The sequence below is a fragment of the Camelina sativa genome, chromosome 11 (assembly GCF_000633955.1).
Source record: "Camelina sativa cultivar DH55 chromosome 11, Cs, whole genome shotgun sequence".
Classification (NCBI taxonomy): Eukaryota; Viridiplantae; Streptophyta; class Magnoliopsida; order Brassicales; family Brassicaceae; genus Camelina; species Camelina sativa.
The window spans coordinates 26173331-26185799 of record NC_025695.1 but is presented as its reverse complement, the minus strand read 5'-3'; the positions used below and the strand labels follow the sequence as shown (position 1 = coordinate 26185799).

Sequence of the window (12469 nt, the reverse complement as noted above, 5' to 3'; positions counted from 1 at the left end):
TTTTTTTTACAATTAGCAGATGGATTCATCATCTCCACATCAACATGATCGAGATAATGATGCAGATGGATTTGAGTTTGATGACCAAGGAAAAGGGTTTCAGACTCCAGAAGCAAATCAATGGGGAAAAAGAAAACAAAATCATAAAGATGGAGATGAACAACCAAAAACTCTGAGGCAAATCACTCCAAGGTCAGGTGTATGGGTTCATTTCACAAGGCTACCAAATAACCGCAATATATGTACATGCCACTATTGCAAGAGAGAATACAAGTGTCCATCAAAGTCAGGGACTAAAAATTTGTGGAATCATCTTGAAGTCTGTAAAGAACACAAGGCGTGGCTAGAAGGAAAAGATCCAAAGTTGAGTCAACATGTCATTAATAAGGATGGAAATCTGCAAAATGCTAAAGTTCCAGAGAGTGTTTTCAGAGAAGCATCCAATGAGATGCTTGTGATAGGGGAGTTGCCATTATCTTTAATTGAAAGTATGGCTTGGAGACACTTCTGTAGCAAGGTATAATATTTTTTTTTTTCTTTCCTTTTTTTTTTCTTCTGGATTTTATTGTAATGATACTAATATGTTTTTATATGTTATGGATGCAGATGAATCTATATAAACCACACTCCAGAAGGACTGCCACAAGGGACATTGTTGAGATGTTTATTCAGAGAAAATCGACAATGAGAAAGTGGTTCATTGCTAACAAACAAAGAGTCTCACTCACAACAGATATATGGGTTAGTGATGTCATAGGTAATGTCATGTATCCTTCTTTTTACTCACAAATGGCTCGTTTTTGAGTTCACTTATCTATTCTAATCTTATCTTAAAATTGATTGCTACTCACAGGTGCAAGTTATATGGTCATAACAGCACATTATATTTATCAGTATTGGCGACTAAAGAAGCTTATAATAGGATTCAAGTATGTGACATACCAAAAAGGGAAGACAATTGCAACTACTCTTCTTGATTGTTTAGCTGATTGGGGTATAGAGAAGGTCTTCTCTATTACAGTGGACAATGCAACGGCAAATACAAATGCTTTGAGTAAGTTTGAGACTGCTTTCTCTCTCGTTACTAATGAGTCTTTAGTTATTAAAGAAGAGTTTATGCATGTGAGATGTGCTGGTCATATCATTAATTTGATAGTGAGAGACGGGTTGACTGAAGTTTCTGAGAATGTACTTGCAATCAGGAATGCTATCTCTTATTTTAGATCCCACACAAATAGGCAAAACACATTTGACCAGAAGATAGATTCTGTTAGGATGACAAGGGGTAGTTTGCCTTTGGATGTTAAGACGAGGTGGAATTCGACTTATTTGATGTTGTAGAGGGCAATTAAGTACAAGGTAGCATTTGATAAGATGGAGACAGAAGACAAGCTATACAATGATCATTTCTTGGAGATTGATAATGGAAAAAAGAGAGTTGGACCTCCTACCTTCAATGATTGGCGTGCGGTTGAAAGGTTAGACAAGTTTTTAGAGATTTTTTACAACTCAACATTGATTGTCTCGGCTTCTACTAGACTGAATTCTCATAAGTGTTATGGAGAGATTGTCAACATATCAACCAATCTTGACCTGTTGTGTTCTAGTTATGATTCTGAGTTGAAGATAAAGGCTGAGGAAATGTATAAGAAGTTTGATAAGTACTGGGATGGGCTTAGTAATATCAATCTGATGTTGAGAATAGCAATAGTATTTGATCCTAGTAAGAAGTTGCATTTTGCTAAGATTTGTTTTGCCGAGTTGTATGGTGAAGAGACTCCAACATATAAAGAGATGTATGACAAGGTTTACAATCTTCTGGTTGATATGTTCAAGGAGTATAGTGACCGGTATGCTAAATCTCAGCCTTCTCAGCCTTCTCAGTCATCTCAGTCTCAGCCTTTTCAGTCATCTCAGCCAGATGTGAGTGAAGCAGATAGTGTTCCTCGTCTTTTCACAATTGATAAAAGGTACAAAGCAGCGTTAAATGATATTGGAGTTCAAGTAACAAAAGATGAGTTGACTACATACCTGAAAGAGGCTGTTGAGAATCCAGATGTGATGATGGGGACTGAGTATGATGTTCTATCTTGGTGGAAATTCAATTGTGGTAAGTACCCTATTCTATCAAAAATGGCTCGTGATGTCTTTGTTATGCAAGTGTCATCTGTATCATCTAAAAGTGCTTTTAGCACAAGTGGTAGGATAATAGAACCATGTAGAAGTTGCCTAACTCCCTATATGGTTGAGGTTTTGATGTGTACTGCGCAGTGGATGAAACAAGACATTGCAATTGAATCAAGAGTTCTTACCAATGCTCAAATTCTGGCAGAAGTAGAATATGAAGATCGACTTGAAAAAGGTTTGTATATCACTAGATCTTGTTATTTTTTTGTTTTTGCCTCTCTTATAGTTTATGTTAGCTCATCCAATTCTTTTGTTTTCAGAGTTCTGCATTGAAGATTAAGGTCTCCACTACTTGAAGCTACAAGGTGTTTTGTTGTTTTGTTGTTTTGGTTTTACAATCGGTGACAATTCTACAAGAACTATCGCCTATCGGCTAGTACTTGGTTTTTAATTTTGGTTTACTTTGTTGTCTCTCTCGTTTAGTACTTGGATTTGTTTTTTTAACAATCTTGTTATGTGGTTGTTTGAACGAGATTATTGTTTGAATTTTGAACATTGGTCTCTTTCTGTTTATGGTTATTGATCGGTTTATTGAATGAAATTGAGTTTGGTTTACTTAATTTCGGATTCAGATCGGATATCCGATCCGAACCGAACCAGATGGGTGTTTATCCGAAATCCAACCTGAATATTAGAAATACCCGAATGGGTCTAGGACCCCTTAATCCAAAATACCCAAAAATCCGAAATACCCGACCCAAACCCAATCGGGTCACCCGAATGCCCAGGGCTAGTATCACCAGTCAATAGTCACTATAACATTACAATATTCACACATACATGGCACATCACTGTTTCTTAGATCAACTAGGACATAAAATAAAACATTGGGTCGAACTCTTCTTTGGTGTCAAGGTAATAGCTATGAAATTTCTATATATTATAAATTTTATTCTAAATAAGCTATAATAAATTGCCCCATTTGCTGCATTGTAATTCTGCCACTTCTTTACATATTTTAAAAAATAATTTATATATTAATTAATTATTAAATAAAAAGTATTCAAATCTTTAATTTCATTTTCTTTAATTTAACCAAGTATGATTCCTTCTAAAATGTTTTAAGTTGCATTTTTTCTAAGTATTAAAAGTCATTGATCAAGTCATAGCATATCAAATTTTAGTTTTGCTCTCACCCTATTGGTGTGAAAATATTTTATTTAATATTATTTATCAATATTAAATATTAAAGTTTCACTGATAATTTTATTTTTACTATATAAGTAGCCTACATTGATCTCTCTGATATTTTTTTCTATAAAAATTATTTATCAATATTAAATATGAAATTTTCACTGCTAATTTTATTTTAACTATATAAGTAGCCTTAATTGATCTCTCTCATATATTTTTTTTCTATAAAACACCAGTAAATCACTAACAACAAGATTAAATCAAGTAAAATCCACAACTTAAAATTTTAAATTATGATTTAATTTGTGAATTTAAATATTTAAGAATATGTAATTAAAAATTATGACAGCATTAAAGCATTTATTATTTGAAATATTATACAAGGAATCTAGGTGGTATATGAATGAGATTTGAATACATTTTATATTTAATCAATAAATGATATATAAAGTGAGTTTTAATAGCAAATAAATTGTTTAAAAAGAATTTTTTTTTTAGCCAACAAATCTTTCTAAGAATTTTCTTTTACAAAAAGAACATAATTATCTTTTTTGGTCAAGAAAGAACATAATTATATGTATTAACAACACAATATATGTATAACCTATACGATCAACTCACTATTTTTTGAATAGAAGTTTCTTTGTTATTATAAGACCAGAATGAGAAAACTGTTTTATTTTTTTGGGCATAAACGATGAGGAAATTTAAGTCTCATTTTTTTCATTCTTTTACTGATCAATATTATTTAAGAATACATTACTCCATATAGAATACAAAGCTTGAAGGGAATAACAACCAAATTAAGTAGTTGTTGATTTAATTATTTTCTTCCATTTTGCATATGTATTTGCTCAAATTATTTAAATAAATCATATACAATGGCATCAAAGTGATGAGAGAAAAATACAAATTCCAAGAAAACAAACCAATACAAATTAAGGCTAATCATTTTGGCTTCTACAGGTAATCATTAAAAGAACAAAAATACAATGAGAAAATTATATGTATTAACATAAGTATAACCTATACGATCAACTCACTAGTTTTTGTATAGAAGTTTCTTTGTTATTATAAGACCAAAATGAGAAAACTGTTTTATTTTTTTTGGGCAGAAAATATGAGAAAAACTTAAGTTTCATTTTTTCATTCTTTTACTAATAATTATTACTTAAGAATAAATTACTCCATATACAATGCAAAGCTTGAAGGGAATAACAAACGAATTAAGTAGTTGCTGATTTATTTATTTTCTTCCATTTTGCTTATGTATTTGCTCAAATTATTTAAATAAATCATATACATTGGCTATCAAAATGATGAGAAAAAATGCAAATTCCAAGAAAACAAACCAATACAAATATAAGGAAGAATCATTATGGTTTCTACTGGTAACAATTAAAAGAACAAAAGAAAAATGAATAAAAAGAACAATGCGGAATGGAATAAACAATTTTTAAAAAAAATAAAAGGAAAAGATGAAGAGAATGAACAAAATAAAAATTGGTGACCAAACAATAACCATATATTTGAAATATATTAATTATTAAATAAATTAATCAATAAAAATACTAATTCCAATGTATATAAAATGAATTTTACATTTGGTTTTAAAATAAAATTTGTGAATAAAATTTTGTATATGGCATGTTAAATATTAACCTACAGTAAAACTTTAGAAGTAATTTAAAATATTTTTTAATTTTTATTTACAACATAAAACATTTTTTAAATCTATTTTACTATTCATATAATATTCAAATAAAGGCTTCAGATTAATTTAACATGAAATGTGTATCAAAAATATTTTTCTACCAATATACTATAAAAATATGAAGATTATTGTATTATAAAATTCAAATCTTATTAATAAATGATAAATATAATTTTATCTATATATACATTTTTGGAGGCATTTAGCAAATAAATCCTAAAGTTGGAATCTATTTACAAGCATGCCATTAACATTAATTATTAATTTGTTTTTCATTTAATTATTTAATATTAAATTTCTATTTTGGAAAACAAGATTTCTCATTCTAATAAAATTTCCAAAAAAATAGGAACCCCCGTTTAACATTAAATATTAAGTTTATGATTAATTTAATTAATATTAAGTTTCCAATTTTACAAAACAATAGGAATTAATTCTATAAACACACACAATATTTTCCTTCTATAAATCACTACTTATTTAATTGTATGTTATAGTTCCTATAATATAAAACAATAAACCTCAAACAAAATACTTTTTACACTAACTAATATTTATCTATATTTGTAAGATTGTACATTTAAAAAAATACAAATTAAATATTAGTTATATATATAGTTAATCTACAAAACAAATAACATTTTATTTTTATTAATCCGCGGTGTACCGCAGGTGAATATCTAGTTTATTTTAAAATGGAAAACAAATTTTAATATTTGTTCCTTTTTTTGTTTCATTTGTTCCCCATCAATTTAGGGGAGGGACATTTTTGTTCTATTTTTTTTTTTAAGATAAATATAGAGTAATGATTTGGATATAATATTACTTGTAAATGTAAAAGTTTTGAAGAATGAAGAAGAATATCACATTCATTCTCATTTTTTCCTAAATGATGGTTACCAATTAAAGCCTTTATATACAACATAGCAAGTAATCAAATTCTATAAAAAAAATTATGTGCGTCTTGATGAAACTAAACGACCTATAACGTTTTAAATCACAAAATGAAATTATAAAATCAGTGATGAAACTAAACAACATATACATTTTGATTCAGACGGACTATGATGGATGACAACTTTGAACTTTCACCACTCATTTTTCTCTGGATCTTTTTTTTTTCTTCTAAATTTGCGTATTATTTAGCATGACCAAGTGTCTTATCTACGAAAGGTTTGACCATAATTCTTTTCTACGATTATATTAATAAACACACCGAATTTAACATCCAGAACAACAACAATTATGTATTAAAGAACCAAAAGAACTACTAATTCAAGGAAATGTGCTTATTACCTTAAAAAGATAAAACATACATACATGATACGTTTATTTATTTACTCAAGACGAACTTGGTACCATTGAACAGAACCTACTTCTCCATGAATTTCAAGTTCACATACAGCTTTAACCAAGAAATCGACCGCATCATCAAGGTCATCGAACCTAGCCAGGTCTGGTGGCAAAAACTCCACCGGCCAATTCTCGAGCCACCCTCTGAGCTTAGCCTTGAGTTCGTCTTCCGACACAAACTGCTCATCTTGTCCTGCCTCTAATAGTACGTACGTCTCCGAGTTCGAATGCACCCTTCTTCTCCTTGTTGCACAAACCTAAATTATTAATTAAATTCGTTTGATTCAATGTAAGATGAATATAATGAAATCGCAATTTAGAAAATTTTGTTGGTTAAATTTCGCGTACAAATGAAAATTTTCCATGGCCACCAATCAAAACGTAAATTTTTTTTCTTTTTTTTTGTTTTGGGAATTTTCAGTTAATTTACTTATTTACAAAACTGTAACTATTAACCAACACTTACTGTCGAATGGTTTTTCCTCCTTCTTGTAGACAATACTGGAAAACCTATAGGATTATGAAACATGTTTATTGAGTTTGAGAGAAGAGAATCTGTTACATGAAATTGTTCTATTGAAACCCATCGGTCTTGTCGACCTGAAAGCAAAGATAAAAATTTGAATAATTAAGATCGATCGGTTAAGTAATTCTTGATTTGCAGTAGTAGAGCCGGTGAATACGAGGGGAGAAAGTGTAAGAAAAATAAGTTAGCTTACAACTAAAGAGCTTGTCTCCAATGTTGAAAAGCTGCTTCTGCAGCGAACACTTCATCTGCAGAAAGCTTGTGTAGGAGCAGTATAAGCTTCTTCTGGTTGTAGATAAGATGATATATTACGAGGAGCATACACCAACTATTTTTTTTGTTTTCCCAATTTACGAAAGTAACTCATATGTCTTTAATGGGCCATTGAATATCTAAACAGAGCTAGGTTTAGTTGGCCCAAATAGTCTCTTGTTTTGTTTTTGACCTACAACATTCTGGTATGTACACTTTATGTAGTTCATTTAGCTTAAGCTATAAGCCTATATCGTTACCGTTCACTACCGTGGGTAGATTTTCGGTCTCGGATTCTTCTTCAACATCACTTAGTCCTTTTAAGTCTTTGATAGTGACCACATTGTCATCCATTGATCCGTGACTAACCGTGATCTCATATGTGCCAACAAATTATCTAGTTTTTGTTTCAAAGCTTTTATGAAATTTAGTTTGATCTATTTTATTTATCCTTGTTTGACATTAAGAAATGCCTTTTTCCTGTTTTGTATTAAATTTTGGGATCTTTGAATCCTTTGCAATCTTTATACTTGTGTTTCTTTGATAAAATGAAAACAAGGGTTTGTCCAAAAAAGAAGAAGCTATAAGCCTATATAAGTATGAATAAAATTAATTACTAACTCGATCAGCTTTGTAGAAGTATATGTTAGGATTAAATTCAGTTTTTATCAATATTGTATTCTTGTTCCGAATAATTTATTAAAACTCCAAAAACAATTTTTGTTTTCAGTTATTGATTTAGTGTTGGTTGCAAACTCGCAATACGTGTTTTTAGCTTATGTTTTAAGAGTACCTCCAATGAAAATCTCTTATAAAATATTTAGAAATTAAATAAATAAAATATATTAGAAATGTTATAAAAAGGATCAGATACGTCTCTTAATTGAAGGATTTGAGAGACCGTATCTCAAATTTATTAGCCACTTGATTAGTGAAATCTATTTTTTTATAATTTAGAAATCAAATAAATAATTTATTTATTATATATTGATTAAATTATAAGAAATAATTTATTTATTATATATTTGTTAAATTATTTATTATATATTGATAAATAATTAAATTACACGGTGGTATCTATCGTTGCTCATGCTCTAAACTTATATGTTAATGTTTTTTTGCCAATTTTAAATTTTTATTGTTGCTATATAAATATATTAGTATTTGGGATTGGCATGCAAGTCATACACGTGCTTGTACAAACTTAGATTTGATGTAGCGAGCCCAATAATTTGAACCTGATTACAAATATTTTTTAGTATCACACATTTTTTTGGCGCCTTAATTATCTCGTCCATAGTTACCGACAACATGAAAATGAAAAGTTAAAAAGTCCCTTCGACCCTTACTGCTCAATTTTGTTATTTGTTGATATGTGTGGACTAAACAATTAAGACACAAAGACAAAATTGTCCTATATACTTATTAGGCATACCAATTTTTTTTCTATTTTGAAATCGAAGAGAGGCAAATGAAAGTCTTATCATGTGATTTAATTTCCCAAAAATTTACAACTATGGAACAGTAAAACTACCAAGAATGCAAATGAAATTAATTCAAAACTTTAAAAGTGATTAGTTTTTTTTGTTGTTTTTAATTTCTTTCGAGAAAATTTACCTTTTAATTTTTATTTATCTATATATATATATAACTAGATGAGGACCCGCTCGATGTGCGGCTATAAATTTTTGTAAAATTAAATTAAATTTAACAAAAATATATTAAAATTTGTTGTACGTTATTTATAATACACTGATTTTTATATATTTACAAATCTTTTATGTATGTTACCATTAAAATTGTATTTTTTACACCTAAATATACTCTATACTACAAATATATTCTTTACCACCACCTAGAAAATATTTATATGAACACATTAAGCCAACTATTTTACTTTCACTTATGCACAGTTTTTTAATTACTAAAATTGTTGATTCAAAAAATATTTTGAATAAAAAGTATATTACATAGTATACTAATCAATGATGTATCATCACAATAATGTATTATCACTATAGAGAAAACCTCGGCTTCGCCCTCCTCCTTTATGGAGAGAACCTTGCATCCAACCTTCTCCACCATAGAGAGAGCCTTGCTCCGTCTTCCTCCTTTGGGGAGATAACCTTGCGTCCAACCTCCTCCATCTTCCTCCATTGGGGAGATAACCTTGTGTCCAACCTTCTTCACCATAGAGAGAACATCGGTTCTGCCCTCCTCCTGTGTGGAGAGAACATGTTCACGTCTTTCTACTATCTCAAAATGGCTTGCTCGAACAACCAATGAAAGTAAAAACCTTTTTCTAACGTCACAAAATCTTTCGATAATAACTAATATTAAATTTTCTAATGTATTCGTGGAAGTGTCTTTGACACACCATAATGTAGCCTCTGTCTCTGTAACGCCCCAACCGTCACCTTGCTTAGTGAGCCCATATCCACTCTCAATGCATGGGCCCACCTTCCTAAGTAGGCCCTATATCTATTCTCGTCTCGTGGACCCACTCATATTCGATAACTAGTTTGTTACGTGTGGAAGGTTTTAAAAACTTGTTTACTGACCCTACAAATCAACAAATGATATTTTCATGTGTTTTGTCCCCACTCGCACAGTCCCGACAATCACTTCCAGGAAGGGAAGGTCACCCATCATGAAGTTCTCTCAGGACTATGAATGAAAAGATAAGTGCATTTTGGTGATATAGGTCGTCAAATTATTTCTTTTAAACATTTTTGCAAACCAGGGTGTCACAATCTTCGAGCTCCTATGGATTTATCAATAACGATTTATGTTTTTCCAATCTATCTATTTATATTTGTTGTAAGCTTGTGTTTGATTAGCCTATTTTATCCATCCATTAGGTTGATGAGCTTCTACTCGTTATCTCCCTTTGGGATTGAATGAAAAATGGTAATAATTATGTTTGCAAAAAAAAAGGGTTTACGACTAACCAATTCAAAGTTGAAAAATTAGAAGAAAATTAATTTGACATTATAAAAAAATAATTGAAAATTATAAGCATCGTAATATATGAATCCCAAATATTCAAAGATGAAAATATATATTAAAGAAAACAATCTAAAAATACTATAATAAATTTTAAAATATAGTATTAGGAAAAGAAGACGCATATATTAATCTTTTTTTTGGGTCAGCACAATCTTACATGTTCCCAACTGAAAAAGGAGAAAGTACGAGAAAATTTTGGTTTTTTTTAAATAGAAAAATTTACCTTCCCATTAAAAAAAAATTCCCAATTAAACAAAGTTGAAAGCAGTATTTTTGAACAAATTATTTTGTTAGATGAAAAATATGAGACGATCTATGTTTATATAGAAGCGAGTATTTACAAAATTTAGAATTAATAATTAATTGTATATTTTCCTTACTCCTTTTTCTATTTTTTTGTAGAATTAATAACTTAAAATTAAAAATAAGTAAATAATATTATATTTTCAAATTTTATAATATATATAATCTCCTTATAATTATTTTAAAAAACCTTTGTAATTTTTTATAATTTTTGATAATTATCTTTTTACATTATTAATATTTTTTAAAATAAAATATTTTGTTTTTGTTGTAATCAAATTCTTTCTATTAAATATTAATTTTTGCACATGTTAAAATTTGAGATTATAACTTGACACATGTCAAAATTTTATTAATGGCTAATTTTCAAAACCTAACTTTATATAATAAGATATTATATCTATACATAACTATTTTCATATGAAAATAAACCTGTGCATTACTTAAAAAATTTGTAATATTAAAGAGTTCCCAATTACAATAAACTTAACTCTTTTTAAGAGAACAAAAAAAAAGAGTTGTAAGATTAAAATAGCAGAAACACTTTCTGATGCAATATTATAACTAATAAGTAATAACAGCTCCGAGTTAGGCTCCCAGCCTTTAAATATGTCCAAATCTTTAACAAACATTTTTTAGTTATAACTTAGAACTTATAACTGAAGTCCAAATTGTTTTTCTTAGTAATTAACTTTGTAATGGAGATTAGTTAGTCAGTTTAATTACGTTTGTTATCCAACGAAAAAATAGACATTATTAATGAGGACACAGCTTTGCTTTAATTTTCCACACGTAACTTTTTACAAAGAATTAAAGAAATTGTTCTTTTCAGCATTTTGGTTCTTGAAGAACTCTCAGCTTCAGCTTGATCAAAGGTGATGAGAGTTCTTTCTTTGGTTACAAGATCTAAACACATACATTGATATCTAATATTTTTATTTTTATTTTGTAGACAGATACAAAAATGGACCGGGAAACAAAATCAGGATATGAACCGGACCGGATTCCACCTTCGGTTTTCGCATCTACGATAACTCCTAAACAAGATTGGAGTGTACAATCGAATGAATCTTTGTTCAGTATTCACATGGGAGACCAAAGTTTCTCCACAATGTATAAATCTGGAGAACTCACCAATTTCGAATATTCTGCTTCCTATATCAACAACAACAACAACAACTACAACAACACCAACATCGATCACAAAATCACTTCCACAGACGCTCGACCAGGAGAAACCATACCAAAAACCGTTCCTAAACAAGATGAACCTCAACAAATTTCTCCGGCCAAATCTTATCGGCCCGACACCAGTAATAACAGCGGAGCTTCATTCGCATTTCCCACGTAAGTTGTTGTTCAATCCTCCATACCGGTTTACTTAGTCAGAACCATGACTTGTTGGACCGAAAACTCGGTTTTGAATGAGTTTTGCTTATAATGAGCTCTGTTGGTTTTAGTTTTTTAAACCTGTTCTCTCTCTTTCTGTAGATTACCAGAGTACCAACAAGACCGTAAGAAATCACTAAACGTGAAAAGTGAAAGTGGTAAAACAGATATATCAAGACCCGACTCGAAGCCTGGTTTGTACCCGGATGATTCGAAACGAAATGGTGGTGGTTGGCTTTCTTGTTTTTTCTGTTTCCCTGTGAAAAATTGAGATTATATCTATTTTGTAAAGTCAATTATTTAGGTCGTACCTGTCCAAGATACGCGTGACATTAGACAAGGTACTGATTGTATCCTGTGTAACAATTTGTTACTAACAAAATTCAGATACTATATACGTAATTTTAATATGCCAACTGAAGGAAAAAGAAAATGGTATTCTGTAAACTATTCTTTATAAATCCTTTAGCTAATATATTCTTCATTAATTTGGTCGTACCCAAAAACAGTATAATAATTATAAATTAACATTTGGTCGTGCAACATAGATTCTCCCTATGACACTTTTGGTCGTGTGTTACAGAATAATACAAATCCGATTT

The 12469-nt window shown here is 29.8% G+C and overlaps 3 protein-coding genes across 3 annotated transcripts; 2 read left to right on the top strand and 1 right to left on the bottom strand.

Annotated features, from left to right (window-relative positions):
• On the top strand, window positions 20–2467 carry LOC104728352 (zinc finger BED domain-containing protein RICESLEEPER 2-like). The gene is made up of 6 exons (XM_010447343.1): window positions 20–517; window positions 607–757; window positions 854–1188; window positions 1342–1478; window positions 1608–2362; window positions 2448–2467. Exons 1-6 carry the CDS (start codon window positions 20–22, stop codon window positions 2465–2467), a joined length of 1896 nt encoding a protein of 631 aa, XP_010445645.1.
• On the bottom strand, window positions 6256–7243 carry LOC104724276 (protein CHLORORESPIRATORY REDUCTION 7, chloroplastic). Its single transcript, XM_010442737.2, has 3 exons — window positions 7108–7243; window positions 6855–6988; window positions 6256–6645 (listed from the first exon to the last, which is right to left on the bottom strand). Exons 1-3 carry the CDS (start codon window positions 7160–7162, stop codon window positions 6373–6375), a joined length of 462 nt encoding a protein of 153 aa, XP_010441039.1. The 5' UTR covers window positions 7163–7243; the 3' UTR covers window positions 6256–6372.
• LOC104724275 lies at window positions 11443–12138 on the top strand. Its single transcript, XM_010442736.1, has 2 exons — window positions 11443–11825; window positions 11970–12138. The coding sequence occupies exons 1-2, from the start codon at window positions 11443–11445 to the stop codon at window positions 12136–12138; spliced, it is 552 nt and encodes a 183-aa protein (XP_010441038.1).

What these genes read in the sequence shown, in the direction of transcription:
- LOC104728352 (XM_010447343.1), top strand. Translation starts at nt 20, where the DNA reads ATGGATTCATCATCTCCACATCAACATGATCGAGATAATGATGCAGAT. An exon ending in ATGGGTTAGTGATGTCATAG is followed by an intron (nt 758 to 853) that starts GTAATGTCATGT and finishes TGCTACTCACAG; the next exon opens with GTGCAAGTTATATGGTCATA. An exon ending in GATTGGCGTGCGGTTGAAAG is followed by an intron (nt 1,479 to 1,607) that starts GTTAGACAAGTT and finishes GTTGTGTTCTAG; the next exon opens with TTATGATTCTGAGTTGAAGA.
- LOC104724276 (XM_010442737.2), bottom strand. Translation starts at nt 7,162, where the DNA reads ATGAAGTGTTCGCTGCAGAAGCAGCTTTTCAACATTGGAGACAAGCTC. An exon ending in TGGAGACAAGCTCTTTAGTT is followed by an intron (nt 6,989 to 7,107) that starts GTAAGCTAACTT and finishes CTTTGCTTTCAG; the next exon opens with GTCGACAAGACCGATGGGTT. An exon ending in GGAGGAAAAACCATTCGACA is followed by an intron (nt 6,646 to 6,854) that starts GTAAGTGTTGGT and finishes TTAATAATTTAG; the next exon opens with GTTTGTGCAACAAGGAGAAG.
- LOC104724275 (XM_010442736.1), top strand. Translation starts at nt 11,443, where the DNA reads ATGGACCGGGAAACAAAATCAGGATATGAACCGGACCGGATTCCACCT. An exon ending in GCTTCATTCGCATTTCCCAC is followed by an intron (nt 11,826 to 11,969) that starts GTAAGTTGTTGT and finishes CTCTTTCTGTAG; the next exon opens with ATTACCAGAGTACCAACAAG.